Genomic DNA, 20,809 nt, shown 5'->3' on the forward strand with positions numbered 1-20,809 from the left:
CTCCCTAAAGGTCGATTTAAATCCACACACTGAAGGTCAATTCAAATGACTGAACGCAAGGTGAATGTAGACATATAGAGATAGACAGAGAGACAGAGAGACAGAGAGACAGACAGAGAGAGAGAGAGAGAGAGAGAGAGACACAGACAGAGAGAGAGAGACAGAGAGAGAGAGAGAGAGAGAGAGACAGACAGACAGACAGACAGAGAGACACAGAGAGACAGAGAGACAGACAGACAGACAGACAGACAGAGAGAGAGAGACAGAGAGACAGACAGACAGACAGAGACAGACAGACAGATAGACAGAGAGAGAGAGACAGAGAGAGAGAGACAGAGAGAAAGACAGACAGACAGACAGACAGACAGAGACAGAGAGACAGACAGACAGACAGACAGACAGAGAGAGAGAGAGACAGAGAGACAGACAGACAGACAGACAGAGAGAGAGAGACAGAGAGACAGACAGACAGACAGACAGACAGAGACAGACAGACAGACAGACAGAGAGAGAGAGAGAGACAGAGAGAGAGAGAGACAGAGAGAAAGACAGACAGACAGACAGACAGACAGAGACAGAGAGACAGACAGAAAGACAGACAAAGAGAGAGAGACAGACAGACAGACAGACAGACAGACAGACAGAGAGACACAGAGAGACAGAGAGACAGACAGACAGACAGACAGAGAGAGAGAGACAGAGAGACAGACAGACAGACAGAGACAGACAGACAGACAGAGAGAGAGAGAGAGAGACAGACAGACAGACAAACAGACAGAGAGAGAGAGACAGAGGGAGAGAGAGAGAGAGAGAGAGAGAGAGAGAGAGCGAGAGAGAGAGAGAGAGAGAGAGAGAGAGAGAGAGAGAGAGAGAGCATCGTGTCTTCTTCCAATGAGAGCAGCCTGCTGCGTGCGGCTCTATTTCCGTGCCGCCCGGCCCTCCCAGCGATGATGTAATGTCATGAATATTGAAACAGGTTGCTTGGTGGTCGGGAGGCGCTCGAGTCAGCATCCCTTCTGCCTCCCCATCACCACCATACCCTTCAGCAGCCGACACAACACCCAGGAGAAGGTAAGACACGCACCTGCTTCATGATGTCCAGGTGATCATCTCATTTCTTTGAGTATGCAGGTGTGTTTCAGATGAATGGGACAACAGTAATGTGTATGAAGGGCAAATGGCTGAACGTGGTCCACGTTGTGTTCTATACTGTCAGGCCTCCTTGATTTACTGTTGCTGCTCCCTGTTGTTTGTGTGTAGAAGACACGGAGCTCTACGATGTCTTCATTGTTTCGACTCATGTATTATTCTTTACTGGATGAGTGAGAGGTTGTGTTTCAGGTAAAGTCGATTATTTGGTGCTTTTAAAACCAAAGAGCCAAAAGAAAAGAAACTGTGGAACGGGTCAAAGACACGCGGTGTCCGCTGCTTCTGGTACTTTTACAGCTCACATTCCGTTTGAGTAGTGAGTCATCGGGCATGTTGGATATGAGGAGCAAGGTGATGGCTGACGGGAAACGGCAGAAGTCCTGGAAGCCTGGATGTGGCTCATCTAATATCAAGGAGCAGGACCGTCCTTTGTGTCTTTTGTGTCGGTAGAGGATCAGATCAGAGGCCACTCAAAACCTCCATTCTGTCAAGTGAGCAGGCAGCGCGGAACCAAATTAGCTGGCTGCTGCTCCAGGTTTAATAGCTAATGACATTGCCTTCTCTTTGCTCTCTCTCTCTCTCTCTCTCTCTCTCTCTCTCTCTCTCTCTCTCTCTCTCGCTCTTGCGCGCGCGCCCGCCCATTGCCCTTTAGGCAGCGCACGTGACGCAAATGACTGACTAATTGCCCGAGCTGCAGCTGATCTCCCACTCGTCTCATCAAACAGGGGCTGAACGGCCGGCTGCATAATCACCGGTGGTCACGTAGCCTACCCGTGTAGGGGCGCTGTCCTATTAGCCCTGCTTATGTTTAAAACAACAACACAGGGATTCTCCCTGGAATGCCTGCTTTTAATAACCAAAGAGTAGAGGATACCCTTTTCTTATTTGGTGTTGTTTAGCCGTTATCCTATCCACCTTTTGTAGCCTTTCGGTCTGAACAGTCTATTGTTTTATTCCAGCTGCGGGGACACTGGTGAAGGGGATGGATGTTGTTGAGGATGAGCTGAGCCTTTGACACCACGATGAACTCATCTTCTGCCGACTCCCCGCGGCAGCCAGACAATAGCAGCCGGAAGCAGCCGCGGTCGTCGTCTCCGGCCGGGCTCAAAGACGGTGGATCTAAAGCTACACACAAGGGCAGCAACCCGTCAAAGCCCATCACGTCAAAGCAAGGAGCAGCAGGAGGAGCAGGAGGAGGAGGAGGGAGAAACAGCCGAGGCCATTCTCCCGTCTCCACAGGCAGGGAGCGGCAGGCCACGGGCGCTCCTGCCGTCAGAGGCGCGGCTGCTGTCCAGGCTGCCGGTGCTGAAAGCCCGACGCTGAGCCGGACCGCGGCGGCGGACAGAGGCGGCATCCACACACCGGAAGACTCCCCCCGCCTTGTCGCCGATGCCTCCTCGCCCTCCAGAGCAGATCCGAACCGCGTCGTCTCCGATCAGCCTTGCGCATCCAAATCCCCCAAACTGAGGAGCAAAACTCCGAAAGGTGGGGAGGCCGCAGCGGCGGCGACGACGACGAGCGGCAACAAGAAGAGCTCCAAAAGCACGATAGGCTGCGGGCCCGGTTTCTGGAAGGAGGGATGCTTGCAGTCCGAGCTCATACAGTTTCATCTGAATAAGAGTCTGGGGAAGAAAGGGACAAAGATGCAGACGAAATCAGCGACACCGCCGGCCTCGGAGCCGCAGCTGTCCCCCGAGCCAGACTGTCCACAACCGGCTCCACAGCCGGACCAGATGCTACAAGAAGATATTGAGAAGCTGGAGGATGAAAACGATGATCTTAAGGTATATTGCTAATACATTACAAGCCTGACAATATATAGATGTGTTTATGCAAGTGTCGTTTTTAACGTGCGCAATTGTTGCACCTGTTGAAGGATTTGCTTGCAGGTTGAATAGCGACTACTGCACATAGCTGCATGCTTTGTCTTTACGAATATGTTTTTAAATGGGGGGGGGGGGGGGGCAGGTAGCTTTATTTATTTTGAGACAAATTTTCCATTTCCCTCTCCGTGTTTTGCAAGATTGAAATCGAGGAGATGCGGGCAGAGATGGATGAGATGCGGGACACCTTTTATGAGGAAGACGCCTGCCAGCTGCAGGACATGCGCAGAGAGCTGGAGAGAGCCAACAAGAACTGTAGGATCCTTCAGTACCGACTGAAGAAGGCCGAGAGGAAACGGCTCCGCTTCGCAGAAAGTGGCGAGGTGGATGGAGAGCTGCTCAGAAGTCTGGAGCAAGACCTCAAGGTGAGTACGACGGGTTGAGCATCATCCTGTGAGCACATTCTATCATAAACACCACGAGTAACAACAACTTCTCTCTTCCCGTGTGTCTCTGTGTCACCTGTCTGGGTTCCTCTCTCAGGTGGCGAAGGATGTGTCCGTGCGCTTGCACCACGAGCTGGAGAATGTGGAGGAGAAGAGGACAAAGACAGAGGACGAGAATGAGAAGCTGAGGCAGCAGCTAATACAGGTGGAGGTCACCAAGCAGGTCCTCCACAGTGAACTGGAGAAAACCAAAGAGGTGAAGGGCTGATGGGAGTGTGTTGTGTGTTACAACATTTTACCACAGATGTTGTGAAGGGTGCTGCTGCTGCTGCTGCTGCTGCTGCTGCTGCTGATGATGATGTAACCACTGTTTCCCTGCAGCTGTCACTGAAAAGAAAAGGAAGTAAGGATGGACAGAAAGCAGAGAGAAAGACACCACAGACCCCCATCGAGGTGAGTCAGCATTTACATTATTAGATCATAAGGTGCAATGCAATATTCAAATTAAAACAAGATGTAATATGCACAGCTAGTGAAATCAGTGAAAGTAGCATGAGGAGAAACATGACTTCACAACAGTACGATATGAGGCAATGAATGTGATCCCAGGAATATTGATTTTTTTTTTTTAATGCACGCTTCCAAACTAATTAGAAGGCACTAGAGACATAGCTACATAGCTAGCTAGTGCATTTTCTTCTACACACCTCTCTTCTCTCTCTCGGCAGGAGGAAAATGAGGATCTGAAATGTCAGCTGGCCTTCATCAAGGAGGAAGCCATCTTGATGAGGAAAAAAATGGCAAAGATTGACAAGGAGAAGGATCGGCTGGATCATGAGCTGCAGAAGTACCGCTCCTTCTACGGAGACGTGGACAGCCCTCTGCCTAAAGGCGAGGCTGGAGGGCCGCCCACCACCCGCGAGTCAGAGCTGAAACTCCGCTTGCGCCTGGTGGAGGAGGAGGCGAACATCCTGGGGAGGAAGATTGTGGAGCTGGAGGTGGAGAACAGGGGGCTGAAGGCTGAACTGGATGACATGAGGGAGGACAGGTACTGTGCTTCCATTCATCCGTTTTTGATTATTGAAACAGAAGGAAAGGCTGCTTGAAATGTAGTAATTGTTGAAAAGAGGGTGCTGTAAATGAAATGTCACATCTGTCAACGCGTCTTTCCTCTCCTAGTCTGGCGGCAGCCGGGGTGGACAGCTCCGGTGTTGGAGGTCAACAGTGCAGAGAGCAGGGCGAGGCCCTGTCGGAGCTGAGGCAGCAGCTTCAGCTGGTGGAGGACGAGGCAGAGCTTCTCCGCAGGAATTTAGCAGACGTGGAAGAAGAGAACAAAAAGGTAGACGGTTTAGACTGTGCTCCAAAAAGGGCCAATTTGCTCAACAGGTCCACGGTATTGTTGCTGTAACAACTCTTTATAGCGTGACACCATATAGTAACACTTGTATGGAAATGCTCCCCTTCAGGTTCTAAATGGGATTAACGTTCCGTTTCATCTTTAGGTGACGAATGAACTCAATAAACTGAAATACAAGGCTGGATCCCATGAAGCTGGATCGAGACATGGAGGTTTGTTTGTATTTCATCTATTCAGTGTCGTTCATGAAGTCAATGTATCAGGAGACAAAGTAACTGCAGAGCCAGAGACATCTATTCTTTTTGTTTAGCTTGATGAATCTGTATCTGATGAAACGCGTGGAGCTGCACGCTTTAACTCTCATTTGCAGAGGCGCTCCACTTTTCATCGTTGCCTCGTTTCGCCCCCAGGAGGAGCCGACCCCGCTAAGCTGGAGGCCGTCCAGGAGGAGCTGAAAGCCGCACGTCTGCAGATAAATGAACTGAGCGGCAAAGTCATGCAGCTCCAGTACGAGAACCGCGTGCTGCTCTCCAACATGCAGCGCTACGACCTGGCATCCCACCTGGGCATCCGCAGCAGCCCCCGAGACAGCGACGCGGAGAGCGACGGGGGGCGGGACGACGACACGCCCTCGGCCTCGGCGTCCTCGCCCCGCCTCCTCCCTCCCCCCCGCAAGCGCGAGGGCCCTATTGGAGGGGAGAGCGACCCGGACGAGGTGAGGAACATCCGCTGCCTCACCCCGACACGTTCCCTTTACTCACCTGTAGAGAGTCGTTTTTTAGCCAGAAGCCTGAAGGACCGGCAGCAGATGATAGACATCCGCATCGAGGCGGAGAGGCTGGGTCGGAACATCGACAGGCTCATCACTGACACCAGCACTATCATCGCCGAGGCCCGAGTGTACGCCACCAACGGGGAGCTGTTTTCCAGGCTGGATGAGGATGAGGAAGGTGGCAGGTAATACACACAAAGTCCCCCCCTCACCCTCATCCTCAATCCCTACAGCATTCCAAGCGACGCCTCAAGTCCAAACACACCCTTGTGCTCCGCAGGATCAGAGAGCATGAGCTGCTGTATCGGATCACGGCCCAGATGAAGGCCTTCAGGAAGGAGCTGCAGAGCTTCATAGACCGGCTGGATGTCCCCAAGCAGGAGGATAAACAAGCAGAGGAGCCACTGTCTGTGAGTTGATGCAAACACACACGACTGACTTTAATGACTGCAGTGTGTGTGTGTGTGTGTGTTCTCTAATATGCTTGTTTCTTACGTGTCGATCTGCCTCTGCCCCCCCAACCTTTTCATTTCACCTCCACACATCCAGATGTTTCAGCCCATTATTTTGCTGATCCTCATTCTCGTTCTGTTTTCCTCACTTTCTTATGCCACCATTTGTAAATTGGTGTTCCTTTTCACCCTGTTTTTTGTTCTGTAAAGCACACCCTCAATATCATATTGTGTACATTTTCATTATTTATTTTTTATTCTTATTCATTTATTTCAATTCTGTTATTTTGAACACGTCACACAAGGCCACTCAAGGTACAGGACATTCTCATTTTCCATGTGCGATCCAAGCCACTCATCTACTCGGATGCTTTCAACATTTATTGGAGACCAAACACCGTGGAGCGACGAAGCACCGCTAGGTGAGTATGTCCTTAAACTGTCTCACTAGTTTCACTCTTATTAATACATAGAGAGTGGGGACATTATTAATGAATTCATCGCATAGCTCTGTCCACTTTTGACCCGAGCAAAGGTCTTATCAGCCCCAATAAGTGAGAACCCCTGTGTGGGTGTGCAGGGCCTTACATTAGATTTTAAGTGTGACTTTTTCCATTTTATAATCTTTTTAATGACTCTGTAAGGCCAAAAGGTCGTCCTGTTTATTTTTACACAACCTAAGATTGAACTGTTACTGCTGCAAATGTGTATTTATGAGGGTTTCACATGACCGCAGCAATAATCTGCTATATGAGCAGTACATTGTAAATACCGACATTTGTGTTATGACTGTTAGAACAATACACACACTACTCACACACACACACACACACACACACACACACACACACACACACACACACACAATAATAACACTGACAAACATTCCCTCACACAGCTCATCCCCTCATGAAACGTCACTATAATCATCCAAACGTCCATATGGGAATATGAATATGAATTGTGTAAGAATGTCCTTCTGAATAAATCAAAGGACCCGTCCTGACCACCAGGACGGACCGAACCACTCTTTTCATCCCAGCAGTGGGATGTTTGACATCATGTATTAGGGCCAGCTGTGGAGAGAGAGAGGGGGAGAGAGGGGGAGAGAGAGGAGGAGGAGGAGGAGGAGGAGGAGGAGGAGGAGGAGGAGGATTCTTATTCCCGTTAATGAAAGCATCATTTGCGCTAAAGGCTGTCGCTCTCCAGTTGTTGTTAACTCAGCCACTGCATTCCAGAGCAGACTTCATTTCTGTTACCTCGTTGGCGGAAATGTAGTCTCTCGTGGCTGTTTTTAAGGACGTTCATTGCAACATTAGGCCTCCCATATTAAAGGAAGAGGTAAGGGTACATTCATCCAAATGGCACGTGCTTCGCATGGCTTCAGCCGGAAGATGTGGGTCGTTTTGAAGTTTGTTTTAGCGCTCGAGCGGCAGTGTTTTTGTGTCGAGAAAACGCGCTTTGCTATTAGTGCTACGTTATTACTGTGTCGCGAGTAACTAAAGTGCAACGAATACAGACCGTGGGCCCGTAGTGGCTCGATAGCCCTCTCGTGTTATCTCTTCTATCAAGATGAATGTAATCCCACCCCTCGTCTCCTTCCTCGTGATAGTCATCCCCCTCATGCTAAGTTAGCAGAGGAGAAATGGCAGAAGGGTGTGAGCACTCCTGAGGAAAGAGGAAAGAGGAAAGGTGGGCAAACTAGCTCTTTATTTTACGGTAAAGGTAAGGCACGTAACCGCCTGTTTTGCAGGAGCACGTGACGTGTAACACAGGTCCTACTTTAAGCAGTTTGTTGCACGATGCTGTTTTGGTTTTACTCATCAAGGCTATCACGAGGCAAATGGTTTTGTTGCCATGGATACAGCGTAAGGTGGTATCCTGCGGCGCACTTGGAGCGATCCGGTGTTGACTGATGGACGATCCTCCGCTGCTGCTTCTTAAACTCTTGGCTACAGCGGGTAAAAATACTCCCCGCCGCTCTTACATCAGTGCGCCCCGTGATATTTTTGGGAACGTCTGCCACGCGCTGTCGGAGGGGTTACTAGTTGTCTGTCTCTTGCCAGCGCTGGACTGTCGCCCGCAGCTCCGTGAGGGGCCAAAGAGACGAGATTTGAAAATGTAAACGGGACAACAGCGCAGCGGTGCAGCAGCGAGGACGTCTTAGAGATACAAGATTACCAAAGACAGGACGCCGTGGGGACAAAAGAACAACGGCGTGACCTTTGTGAGGACATGGAGAGGACCACCGCGTCCAGTCCCGTCGCCTGTATGAGCACAGCGGTGACTGCTGTGCGGCAGACGGGGGATTTGGCCGGGTTTGGATAATTGGCGCTTTTACGCACGCGACCGGTCGCACCAACTGAAAACAAAGTTGTGAGATGGTATTGTCTGCTGAACTGTGTCAGACATTATTTCAACGCGTGCTTTACACGGCAGAAATGGATACTTTGTGCTTTTAAAGTTGTTTTTTAAATGTTTCATTTTAACGCGCTGGAGACATGTGGAGCGCGTTAATGAACGGCTCGGGGCTGCACGGTGGTGGGGGCGGAGCTGGTGGGGGCTACGTCCCGTCTCAGGGATGGGAGTTCGTGCCGTGCTCCGGGATGGAGAGGGCGGATAGAGGCAGGGGGAAGAGTCGCAGCCCGTCGAGGCGGATCTCCTCTCCGCCCACCGTCTTCAGTCACAGATACGAGGCTCAGTTCAGCGCTCCGCCGGGTGGAGGAGAAGGCGGAGCAGGGACACAGCTTGAGATCCTCAGGGGACAAATGTGGCCGGGGCCCGAACTCCAGCAGCAGCAGCAGCAGCAGCAGCAGCAGCAGCAGCAGCAGCAGCAAACACAACACACACGGCTGAAAAAGAAATTTGAGGATTTGAAAAAGCGACACGTTCAGGATAAGGAGGAATGGATGCGCGAGAAGGAGTCATTGTTGAGAGAAGTAGCTGACATACAAGTGATTGGATATATTTACTACTCCCTTTGAAAGCTAAATATACTCCTGTGTGTGCCTAGTGCAGTTTGAAGGCGGTGAACTTGTTTTGTTTTGTGGTTTCATATCTTATATTCCCAGATTATTCTTCAGGGCTTCACATTTAAAATGTGATACACCAGTGTAAGGATCCGTTTAGTATTCCCTTCTCAGTTCTGCTACTGTATGGTTCAAATATGCCAGCTCATGTGGTTGACAAGATTGCTGCAAACTTTGTTTCCATGCAGGGAGGGGAGAACCGGAGGATTCTGCTGGAACTGAAGACAGTTTTGGAGGAAGTGCAGGTGGAGGTGAAGAGAGAGGAGGAGAAGAGGAGCGAGCTCCAGCTGCAGTACACCAGAGACAGATGTGCCTGGGAGCTGGAGAAGGCCGAGCTCAAATGCAGGATTGCGCAGGTAACTCATGTGATGATGACTGTGATTTGTGAGTGTTATTTTTGGGGTTTCAGACACAAATACGTAGTCGTATGCAGACGTTTGTTTGTGTGCATGTAATGTACATGTAATGCATTACTGCAAGCAAAGAATGCTTTATTTATTCTTATCTACACTGTTTCTTGTGTTAATATGTTTGTGTATTGTCATATGTCTGCGTGTGTGTGTGTGTATGTGTGTGTGTATGTGTGTGTGTGTGTGTGTGTGTGTGTGTGCGCATGTCTGGCCTCCAGATTGGTGATTGGTTGACTCAATCGTCAGATTTGTAAAACTGAGTTTCTCCACAAAGAATCACACAAGAGCACGACTTTCAATATTGTGTTTACCAGAGACGCGCTCATATGTCTCTTGGAAATAAGTTGTTTAGCATGAAAAGGTGTAATAAAGACAAACCTGGCTGCTTTTAAGTCCTTTATATATCATTTTAAAAAATGAGGCCCCAGGATAGGACCCTGTGGAACCCCACATCACATGGCCAGGTGGTAAGTCCTCTGGCATCCATCCAACGTAAGCCTCAGTTTAGACAAAAGATTTGCAGCGAGGAGACGAACGTTATCCTCGCTCAGCCAGACACGGACCCACAACGTGGCTTTTTAAGAGCTAGCTCTAAGTCGGTAAAATAACCTTTTGTTGCCCTGCACAGCTACTGTTAAGTGTTTCTTTAAATGGGCAGAAAATGACTTGGAGTGAAGTTTGCATTCCAGTGCCATGCTGTGTCAGGAACACTCAAAGGCTGTTCTTCAAAGCAATGTGGCTTTGGGGATTTAGCTCATTTTCTGGTTGTATCAGAAGAATTATTTGGTTGCTTTTGATTCTGGTAAATTTGTTCAGAGTCAGATTTCTCTGTCTGCTGACTTGCGTGTCTCGGTACTCGTCACATGTCTAGTTTTCTGTGATGTTGTGTCTTTGTCTGCCAGTTCAACCCCGTATGATTCCTATCAAAGACTTCCAACTGATTGGCCACGCATTCACCCGTCACACAGTGCAAGTCCTTCGTCCTCAGAAGCTACCAGAGAAGTCTAACGATCCTCTGAGTGAAGCCATGAAGCACAGAAATGTGCTGCTGGAAACTAACAAGGTGGCGCAATGATACTTTAGAAAAGTTGGACAAGATCACTGCTGACACGAGGACACAGGAATGCAACATAGTAAAATGGTTTTCCCAGCACAGATGGTTTAACTGCCATAATGTCATTCCCTCTGTGTGAGGAGATGGCACAAGGTTCCCGTTCAGCTCCTCTCTTTGTCCTGCTGGCTCGGAGCTTCTCTCAGTGTGGTTGACAGAGAGCCTTATAAAAACAGACTTTTACTGTTCTGTTTTGCTTTTGTAAAGCCCACTGTGGCTGTGGGAGAAAGTGGCCCTAATCTATTGCAGGAGGTTATGCCGTGATGCCACACACACACATTGATGTTATATTTTAAGAGACTGATGTGCATGTAAGGAATCTTTATTTCTGAGAGCTTTGACACTCTGAAGATGCATTGTTGTTTAGTTTCTTTAGTGCACAGAGACGTGTTTTACTGTACGTGTGTGTTTGTGAACATTCAAAGTGTACAAACATTTTGAATGGATCATGCACACACACACACACACACACACACACACACACACACACACACACACACACACACACATGCAGACATTTCTATGTTCATTGCACAAACCGACCGAGGGGGAATGTGTGCTGGACTTCAGCCATGCTGGGCGGGGTTAGCTCCATTGTTAAAGTTGTTTTGTCTGGATGCCACATCCTGCCACGGTTTATAGTTCTGGTTAGGTGTTTACCAAGTGCTAATCTAGGGTTGCTCATCAGGCTCAAGATGCATCAAGACACATTTCCTGAAATCACTCACAGCTTAGAAGTCAAATGACTCATTTACAGCCTTCACAGGCCTTTAACCAGCTTGTATCCCTGATGGGGAAGAACGGAGTAAACGTGTAACAGCTCTATACACTAAGTTTGGTCTGCTTTTTGTTAGATGAGGTTATTGATATATTTTTTTATAATCCATGTAATTGACTTGCTATATTTAGACAGAACGCAGACATGTGTAGCTGATCATCGTTTCACACAAATCACACGTCACAGAAATAGACTACAATGCATGGATAGAGCAAAATGGGTCTAACTTAATGTCACTTTAAAGTGAAACGTGAACAATTTCAGCACGAGTGACAAGCTGCTGTCGTTCTCCTCACATGGGCTCCACGGTGCCAGTGCAGGAAGATCGCACGTTTAGCTGAAGATGTAGAAGTTAATGGTTTAAACTGCTCATACTGATCACAGCAATAACAATCCAGAACAGATTTGAAGAGTGAGTGTCAGAGGAATACTGTGGAGGATTATCCAAGCAGCCAAGTGTATTATTGAAACCTAAAGTTAGTGTATGGAGCGAGTGGTGGAGGCTTAGGGACCTGGGGTCACTTTTAAGTAATGCCGTAAGTGAAATGGCATTTGCATGTTGTCATGGTGTCCTTATCTGTGAGAGTCTGCTTCACTCCACGGACTTAAGTGCTTCATAATTGAAGTTTTGTGCATAAAATGTCCACATTTGACATATTTGTAGCTGTGGTTAGCGGATAGTCTTGGTCCCTTTGTTGGTCATCTGATTGGTGAAGAAACTGAAGCTCTGTAGCTACAAACAGTTCAGCCAAATCATTACATCCTTTAGAATTTGGCTCAGTTGATGCTGTCATTTATTTGCTACACCAGAAATTCTTCTAAGTTCTAATTGCAAATGAGTTGAATGAGCATCAACACAGTTGCAGCTTACGAGCAGTCGGTCGCATGCCTGTTCTATTCTTGAGATTGTAACGACACGCCTTTCTCCACAGCGGACTATTGTTTGTTGTTTCCAAATCCTTTTTGGGAGCTTCCACCACCAAATACCAAGTACGCATCCAAGGCAGCGGTCTCAGGCCGGATATTTCCCTGCATATTTCTCCACACGCCACTGATTTATGAATGCTGCTGGCAGACTAGGAGACATCTCCCTCCCCCTCCTCCTTTTACCTCGTCTCCCCACCTCCCCTCGGAATGTGACATTGTACAAGGCTGTGTGTCCGCTATTTATAGTGGGTCACCGTGGTGACACAGTTACCTTTATATCCCCTTTTCCATACAGCGACAGACAGGGTGCCCGAGAGTATCAGGAGTCGGCTCCTTGAGAAAGATGCGTGTTGCCGGGTGTAATGATGTTGACCTATGTCCCTGTTTGCATGTAAAGGGCCTCCAGAGGTTCCTTTTTTAAGAAGGCAGATCCAGCTCCGACTCCAACCCTCTTATTTATGCGCTTCCACTGTTTGTTGACATTTGGATGTTTGAATGGACTGTGGACAGCAGCCATCAGCGTCCATCTGTAATTGTGGAGAAAAGAGCCTCGTGCAGACAGAAAGGGTAGACGTGTTTTTATACTCCATCATTTCATGACCCCAGGCCACAGGCAGAAATAGCAGCGTGACCCAGGCTTGTATGAAGGCTTTGGTCGCTGTCTGTGACTGAACACTTAAATAACACACTGGGGCATGCTCGTAGGCATTCTCTCCACACACACACACACACACACACACACACACACACACACACACACACACACACACACACACACACACACACACACACACACACACACACACACGCACACACACACACACACACACACACACACACACAGACACACACACACACACACACACACACACACACACACACTACATTGACACGCACGTGTATGCTCATGCACAGGCGTTGTCTTGGGCTCTTTCCAGTTCCAAAGCCAACATTTTTTACGAGTAACACAAATGCACATATTCACCCCAGGAAGCACAGATCTATGTACTGAAACACACCCGGATGGTTAAATACTTTAAAAGAGGAAAGCCTCTTAATCCGATCATCTCATTGAGGACATTTCGGATTAGTTTTCCGAACACCATTATCTTATCTAGAGGTACAAATCAGACCACCAACACTTCAGTCTTTGATGTTATGAAGTTCAGTCCGTCTTTAAGCCTTTTTTCCTGACAGTGAACTCAAGGTTCTGACTTAAGGTTGTGGCTGCAACACAGCGACATTCTCAGAGGAAATGCCCAGCGTATGTCATTCAGTTATATTCTCATTGAAACAAAATTGTCCAATTAAACCTAATAAAATTGTTTTTTTTGTAATTTGTTGAAAGGAATCAGGAGTTGTGTTTAATTTGTGTTGAGAGATCCTCTTTGTATGAATCTGAGTATGGTTTGACTGAGGCCACATGCATCCTTTGGAGACACACAGAGTTTTGCTGTGCATGGATCTGCCGTATCCTGCACTGCATCCTGTGTAAGGGAAGCACCACAGAAAAGAGACTTGAACCCTGAGCCCAGGAGCCCTGTGTGTGAGCTCATACAGGATATGTTCATCTTTCAATCGTCTCTCTCTCTTCTGCCTCCTCATCCTCTGAACCCACTCACACTCGTCCCCATGGTGCATTATCCCCCCACATCCTCCACCTTCTCTTCCTGCCACTCCTGCATTCTCTTTATTCCACTTTTAACAAATTCTTTGACTCATGCCTTGCATGCCTCTTCCTCTGGCTTATCACCACTGACTTTTTTTCTCCACCGTCTCTCCCACTCTTTCCCCTTCCATCTCCCTGCTGCTTTTTCCTCTCCTCCTCTGCGCCCTCTGCCCTCCCTGTCTGCTTCCTTCTCTTCAGTTGGAGGCTAGAGAGGGTGCTGGGTCGATCAGCGGTGGGCTCCAGTTGGCTGCAGGTCCCGGCTCTGCGGCGTCAAGGAGTGCTCTAAGACAGCACGGCGAGACATCCACACTCCGCCGGGAGAGGGAAGAGCAGCGGAGGCTGCTGGCGGACACTCATTCGACGGCCATGGACCTGCGCTGCCGCCTGGAGCACAACGAGAGGGACTGGTTGAGAGAGAAAGCCGAGCTGCTGGAGAGGTTTGACGTGGAGAGGAGGGAGTGGGAGTGCCAGCTGAAGGACATGCAGAGGAAAATAGAAGGGGTAAGGCGTGTCTGAATGATCACATTTCTGCGTTTTGTCTTGGTTAAATGTATTTGATTTTGAGTTACAGTTGGATTTAGGTAAAAGTAAGGCAACGACTGGATAAAGGACAAAAGTATGTGACGCCATTTTCCAACTTATGAGACTCGTGCATGAGATGCAGTGAGCGGCCTACAGAGTGTCACACTTCCCTCCTACACATCCTGCTCACCATCAACACTGTCAAAACAATATCCCCGACCCGTGCAGCTGCAGGGTCTGAGGAGGGCGAGGGTTCTGCTACTCCTCTGATGTCTCTGTGTGGTTAGACAGAGGCAGTGATTGAGCCATGACCTGGAGGGACGAAGACCAAGCAGCAACATGATGAAGAACCTTCCTGTCTTACACGACAGTAAATACAAAACAAGCAATTTGAAGACTTCTCCTTGAGCTTCAGGAACTTGTTATACGCATTTTCCATTATGTGATAAACCAAACAATCAATCAACCATGTATTCAGCACATTTATTTTATTAATGAAGTTGAATGGTGGAGTTGGATGAGAATAATTAACTAAAAGAAAGTGGGAAGATAGAAAGTAAAGAACGAGATGGTGTAGGTGACAAATCTGAGGCGCCTAGAGGAGCAGATTAGTGCTTTGAATGAGGGAAGCCTCACAAACGCAGCTGGAGAGAGAGCTAAACACGGGAACAGTTTGCTATGAACAGAACATGTGGCTCTCATTTGCCCGTCCGGGACCAGAACACGAGAGAGGAAAGCAGCAGAGGACTAAAGCGGGCTGAAAGGCAGTAGACCCATCTAGACCTTGCGTGATGGGAAGGGAGCCCAGTCAACATGAAATAGTTACTATTTTGGGATTCCACTGGAGGAGGACAGAGGTTATCCAATTTAATTTGAAAGAATTCTTTGAATGTTTGTTTTTAATCCTCTGCGGTCTAAAAATGTCATAAGATTCGTTGCTACGCTGTCTCGACTTCACATCCTGCAGATGCAGTGTTGTACTGTTAGTATAATCACATGCCGTTCTCTATATTGTTTATATATTTACTGAGCGTAGAGTCAAAATATCTCAACACAATACACTGACTTAGGTGCACATTTTTGATCTAATAGATGACATAAAAGCATAATATCGTTGGATAAAAAGTTTTTTTGATTGACATAATTGTTGATTTGTTTAGGGTTGTATTGTTTATGCTCAATATTTGCAAAATCAAATGTTGAATTTTATCTGTAAAGAATATAAATTACAAAAGTACAATGTCCCGTTCCACACAGGACTAATGACCTCTGTTCCTCTTCCTGTTTCTAGCTGTACTGTGACGTGAGAACCAAGCGAGAGGTGCCGGGCAGCGGGAGGCAGGAGGACGACGAGGAGGAGCACGGGCTCAGCATTCGCTCAACCACCTCCGGCTCCAGTCTGCTCAGTGACACCGAGCCGCTCAGCAGCAGCAGTCAGTCGGAACCCAGCAGACGTCCACTGATCCCTGGTTTTGGTCACGACAGAGGCGTCGGTGGCAGCGGTTGTGTTGGCAGAGATGGTCACCGCTCCAGCTGCTTCCAAGCAGACAGCCTCTTTGGATACGATGTTGGGGATCAGTTCACTCATTCAAAACCTGAGCTGGTGGATGAGTTAAGCTCCAGAGGTACTTGGCAGCAAGACTCAGCCACCGATGGCAAGCAAGCTGCGGACACGACAGAGCTGGATGCTGCGTTTCATGGAGCGCCTGGATGTGGAGTGCCACAGAAAAATGTCCGTGTTCATCCTGAAGAAAAGCCTCTCTGGGCAGAGCTGAGCTACGGCAGCGACAAGAAGAAGAACACCACTGCTCTCAATGCGGTGAGTGATTCAAACTACTTTCTTATTTGTTAAACGCACTTTATGTATATACAGTTGAGACACATCGGCGTCTGCTGACACAAACGGGTTTGATCATCAGTGTTCCTGTATGCTCCTTTGTTCCTTTGAATAGATAATCCTCCTTATCCGCCACATCCTCAGGTTCATCATCAATGCACAGCATCCAGCACGTCTCATTGTATCTCTGTCTCCACATCTTTGTGTCTCAGGCTCTGAAGGAGATCGCCCGTGTAAGTGAGGAGCTTTGCAGCTACCAGGACGAGATCAGGAAGAAGAGTGGGGATAAGAGGTACATAAATCCCCTCTACTATGTGAACTTCCCGGCGTCAACATGGAGTTATGACAGTCACTGTACCTGTTATGTCTTGATACAATAAGGGTGAATGCATGTACTGTTTCCTTGTCTTCAGGAATCGATCTGAATCCCTGTGCCTTCCTGAGGAGAGCGAGATGTTGTTCGGCCGTGATAAAACCCGGCTGGAGGTCGATGAAGCTCCCTGCGACCTAAGCCAGATTTACGATGACCTCCGAGCCTTGGAGAGGGAAAACTGGATCACCTTGTCACCAGAAAACACCTGGAGGGCAGACAGAGGGCCAAGCAAATCCTGGATAGCAAACAATGCTGATCCAGAAAGCCACGGAGAAGCAAAGACGAGCCCTGGATTACTCTCAGAGATCGACGCAGAATGTCCACCCATTCCTCCCCGCACCTCCTCCTGGAGTCTGAGCTCCCCCACTTTTCCTGACACAGAACTTTACATCCCAGAATCCCCCATGATGACAGCGAGGAAGTGCCATAGTCCCTGTGTTCTAATTGACAAAAAATGTAGCAGCCCGTCTATTGTCAGGAAGTTTGAGGCCATGCTCCAGGAAAATGAAGGGAAAGTTCTGATAGACGGTGTTGTGGCACCGTGCTCCGTCCCTGCTAAATCTGAATGTGTTAATAAGGGCTGCTGCCACAACCGCTGGTCCTGTGACGCCAGCAAGTTCACAAGCAGTAAGACGTCGACGTACGGGACTGTCCAGAAAAGCTTCTCTGAAGTCAACATATTGACTGCTGGAAAGAACTCGCGCTCAGATTACTGCCCTGGTGTCGGGAGCCTAAACAGCCCTGAGCTACAAATACCTCAGATTGTCAAAGAATTACCTTTAGACTTGCTCTTGTCCTCTCTTGAAATACCACCTGCTGGCCCCAACCTCCACGGCTCCAAAAGAAACATAATGCTGGAACAAAAAACAGCTGAGTTCAACAGAACTTTGTTCCAGGCTGAGATGGGCCGTAGAGGCGTAGCGGCACAGGACAGTTTTACAGGAACAGATGTCTGCTCTGTGGGTTCTCCAACTTGTGCATCAGAGGAGATCTTACCTCCCGGGGAGACCACATTTCAGCCACTTTGTACTGATGTCACTGCTAGCGTCATGGGTGTGCATCCTGAAATCACGTTGTCTCTTTCCACCTCAAATTCCACAATTCAGAACCCCGAGGTCCAATCGAGGCGAATGAGATGTGGCGCTGAGGGCCGAGAGGTCAGAATGAAGCAAGGAATCCCTTCTGACCTTTCATCTGAGCAGCCACAGCTTGGACTCGGGGAGACAACACACCACTGGCAGGTCAAGCACAAAGTTCAAGCGACAAGCGGTCCTTCCAGGAAAGCACAACACAGAGCGGCCACAGAGGCTCTGTTCTCTGAGCCTGTCTTGCCTGCAAATACCCAGCCGGGTCAGAGTGTGGACGGTTCCAGCTCCGAGAATGAGAATCCCCACGGAGCCGGTGTCTCAGTCCAGCAGCCGTCCGCTGAGAGCAAACAAAGACAGATGACACAGCCAGGGCAACAGGCACAGCTTCGGCAGTCGGACTGCTCCAGACCTGGGCCTCGAATGATGAACGACCATCCCTGGAAGGCCCTCACTCTGGCCGCGTACCCACGGCCCGAGGGGTCCAGATCCAACTACGGGGCAGTGGAGAGGATTCTGAAGAACTACGAGAGCGCAGCCCGGGCTCACCAGAACCAGAGTCAACCCAACGAGATGGATTCTAGTCCTAACGCCAGTGTCAGGCGGCAGGAGAGCGTGACAGAAGTGGACATGCCGGACACTGACCCTCTGCCCTTACCTCCCACTCTGAGACACACACAGACTTCAGGCTCTCCACAGAAGCACGCCACACATGCAGCGCTCAGCAGCCACAGAGCCGTGGGTGTGAAAGAGGTACACCTAGCAGCGCAGGTGGGTAGAGTCTGAACAATACGGTCCGTATGCACACTTTCCACTCAGCAGGTGTGCCGTTCACTGTACAGATGTTAACATTTGGAGTGAAAAGAGTTAAATGCATTTTTTTTTAGGTCAAAATTATGTTTTTCATGGCCAACCTCACCAGTAGACCTAAGTGAACTCGCACATTTGGTTCCGTTTCATTCCATTCTGAAACAGTAAGCGGCTGCCCTTGACTGAGGACAGCTCTGGTGGGAATGTTGTTTATTTCTGGTATGTGCTAAGAGACAGAAGCAGGCCAGAGCCTCCATTATAATCTGGGCATCTGGGCCATTCTACTGCTTAAAGGCTCCTAACAAAAGGAACTGGCCGTGTGGCATATAAAGTACTAGCCAGGAGATTTATCACCCTCAACAACATGCTCGTCTTTCATCTTCCAGTCCTTCCATGGAGCCTCGTAGTGGAAGTGTTTTTCTGGCCTTTGTGTAGTAATTGTAGAAGTATCTGCAAGAAGCCAGCTGACTAAATGCCCTTGGCAGAGCTGAAGTGATCACGCTGCTTTAGAGTCATGCAAATGGTGCAGAAATCGTGGGAGCGATCGTCAAGCCAATTTGACTTCATGAAAAGGATTTAATTAGAGGCACCGCTTTAGTTTAACCTTAACCGAGGAGTACTGTCCAGAATACAATGCTGAAGATTCTGTAAATCCAGTAAGTGGCAGCAGAACCACAGCACGGCGGACCACTTCAGATGCTTTTCTCTCGACTTTGAAGAATAGGATCTACTTGTGTGACCTTTCCACATGAGCGTGTTCCTGTTTGAAATATGCCTGTTGTTTCCTCCAGGGTCAAGACGACTTCAGATGGAACACGTGACAAAATGTAAAGTATCTTGAGTGTGTGAGTTTAAATGTCGATGGGACGGTGTGATAATCCTAAATGGTAATTCATTTGTTCCTCCGCAGGAGAACGACGTGACCTCCGTCTCCTCCTCGGTTCAGAAGAACTTCTCCAGGCCTGCCCGTCCAGCCAACCGACGCCTCCCCTCGCGCTGGGTCAGCCGCTCCCCCACTTCCTCCTCCTCCACCTCCTCCTCTCCCTCTACCACCCCTGTTGTGCCTCCATCCTTCGCCCTCCACAAACACAGCTCCTCCTTTACCTACTCGCACGCCTTTCACATGGAGACCGTCATTATTTGACCTCCACCTCACCGACGAGAAGCCCTCACCTGTGAACACGGAGCGCTCCTCTTCATTACTGTTGTACATACCACACACCCAGACTGCTTCTCCCCTCCTACAGACTCAGAAGTGCTTTAGTTCACCAACTCACCTTTTAGAATGTATGTGGCGTCCAGCGGAGACTAACTGACCAAGGATGCAAGGAAAGGATGCGAAGCGGCTTCACTTATTCAGCGGTGTGCTCCGATGAACCCGCCCGATGAACCGGGCGCCATGCGTAGCCTCAGAGGACGGTGAAAACGCGTCATTCATTCATGCCAACCATCAGAATGGATGACCTCAGCTCCGGTCTGGATTCCAGCCTTCACTAGTGTAGCCTTGCAGATCTGCCAACAGACCTTCTGCTGCTGCTTCTGTTCTATATCCTGTATTTACACCTTTTAAAGTGATACGTGATCATATTCAAATGATCCAAATACTTCCAGACAAAATCCAGAATGATGTATTTCATACGTACTGTATTTTGTGTGCAACATGTCTTGTGTACCTTTTGCACAAACTCTCATGTTTCATCCACGATATGCAGCATGGTGGATGCATGGATAGAGATGGAGGAGCAGAGAGGTCACTCTGAGTTGCGCTGTGTTCTGCCTTCTTCAACATGTCCTACAGTACATGCCTGGACTGTACCTTGCCTGTGACTTAAACACTTTGCTTTACATTCATGACTGGCTTTACATTTTCCATTACAGTGAACAGAACGTGAGGTCCTTTTTTTTATAACTTTGTACCAAAGGCTGGTTTCTTTTTCTGCATTTTCCTGATTTGAAAATGAAACACATTGTTTGTGGCAGCACCTAGTTTCGCTGTCCCACCCATTGCTGATGTTTTCCAATCAAAATGTATGTTAAACACCGTTCACCAGAGCCTGCTTTTGTGCTTAACATAAATAACGATGCTTGTGTAAAACAGACTAAAAGGCCTTTTTCTACTTTTACTAATTCTGAATGGTCACATATCAGGACATTACTCAGCTGAGTAGTACAGTCGGTTTTTTGGGTCAAAGTGGTGAATCATATGATGAAGGTGATACCTTTGCTGTTCTTTTTGTGTAATAAACATAAGGACTTACA

At 48.5% G+C, this 20,809-nt stretch overlaps 1 protein-coding gene across 3 annotated transcripts; it reads left to right on the forward strand.

The window, feature by feature from the left end:
* Positions 1-992: 992 nt before the first annotated feature.
* Positions 993-20,809, forward strand: LOC137891220 (microtubule cross-linking factor 3-like). 3 transcript variants are annotated; one of them, XM_068735731.1, is made up of 12 exons: positions 993-1,071; positions 2,109-2,933; positions 3,173-3,397; positions 3,516-3,674; positions 3,800-3,871; positions 4,147-4,466; positions 4,598-4,757; positions 4,921-4,987; positions 5,186-5,732; positions 5,828-5,957; positions 6,097-6,421; positions 9,217-9,305. In XM_068735731.1, exons 2-11 carry the CDS (start codon positions 2,172-2,174, stop codon positions 6,205-6,207), a joined length of 2,553 nt encoding a protein of 850 aa, XP_068591832.1. In that variant the 5' UTR covers positions 993-1,071; positions 2,109-2,171; the 3' UTR covers positions 6,208-6,421; positions 9,217-9,305. The 3 variants fall into 3 exon arrangements, with proteins under 3 accessions (XP_068591832.1, XP_068591830.1, XP_068591829.1); XM_068735729.1 differs by lacking the exons at positions 993-1,071; positions 2,109-2,933; positions 3,173-3,397; ... (6 more) ...; positions 5,828-5,957; positions 6,097-6,421 and adding exons at positions 8,593-8,953; positions 14,122-14,424; positions 15,737-16,264; ... (2 more) ...; positions 19,342-19,377; positions 19,461-19,548 and having other exon boundaries at positions 9,217-9,384; XM_068735728.1 differs by lacking the exons at positions 993-1,071; positions 2,109-2,933; positions 3,173-3,397; ... (6 more) ...; positions 5,828-5,957; positions 6,097-6,421 and adding exons at positions 8,593-8,953; positions 14,122-14,424; positions 15,737-16,264; ... (1 more) ...; positions 16,696-18,511; positions 19,461-20,809 and having other exon boundaries at positions 9,217-9,384.

This window comes from Cebidichthys violaceus, unplaced genomic scaffold (genome assembly GCF_023349555.1).
Source record: "Cebidichthys violaceus isolate CVI_PGR_0920_01 unplaced genomic scaffold, fCebVio1.0.p SCAF_7, whole genome shotgun sequence".
Taxonomy (NCBI): domain Eukaryota; kingdom Metazoa; phylum Chordata; class Actinopteri; order Perciformes; family Stichaeidae; genus Cebidichthys; species Cebidichthys violaceus.

Bases quoted from the DNA above. Each gene is read 5' to 3' on its own strand.
- LOC137891220 (XM_068735728.1), top strand. From the start codon at position 8,606: ATGGAGAGGGCGGATAGAGGCAGGGGGAAGAGTCGCAGCCCGTCGAGG. The intron at 8,954-9,216 runs GTGATTGGATAT...GTTTCCATGCAG, and splicing joins GAGAAGTAGCTGACATACAA to GGAGGGGAGAACCGGAGGAT. The intron at 16,575-16,695 runs GTACATAAATCC...CCTTGTCTTCAG, and splicing joins AAGAAGAGTGGGGATAAGAG to GAATCGATCTGAATCCCTGT.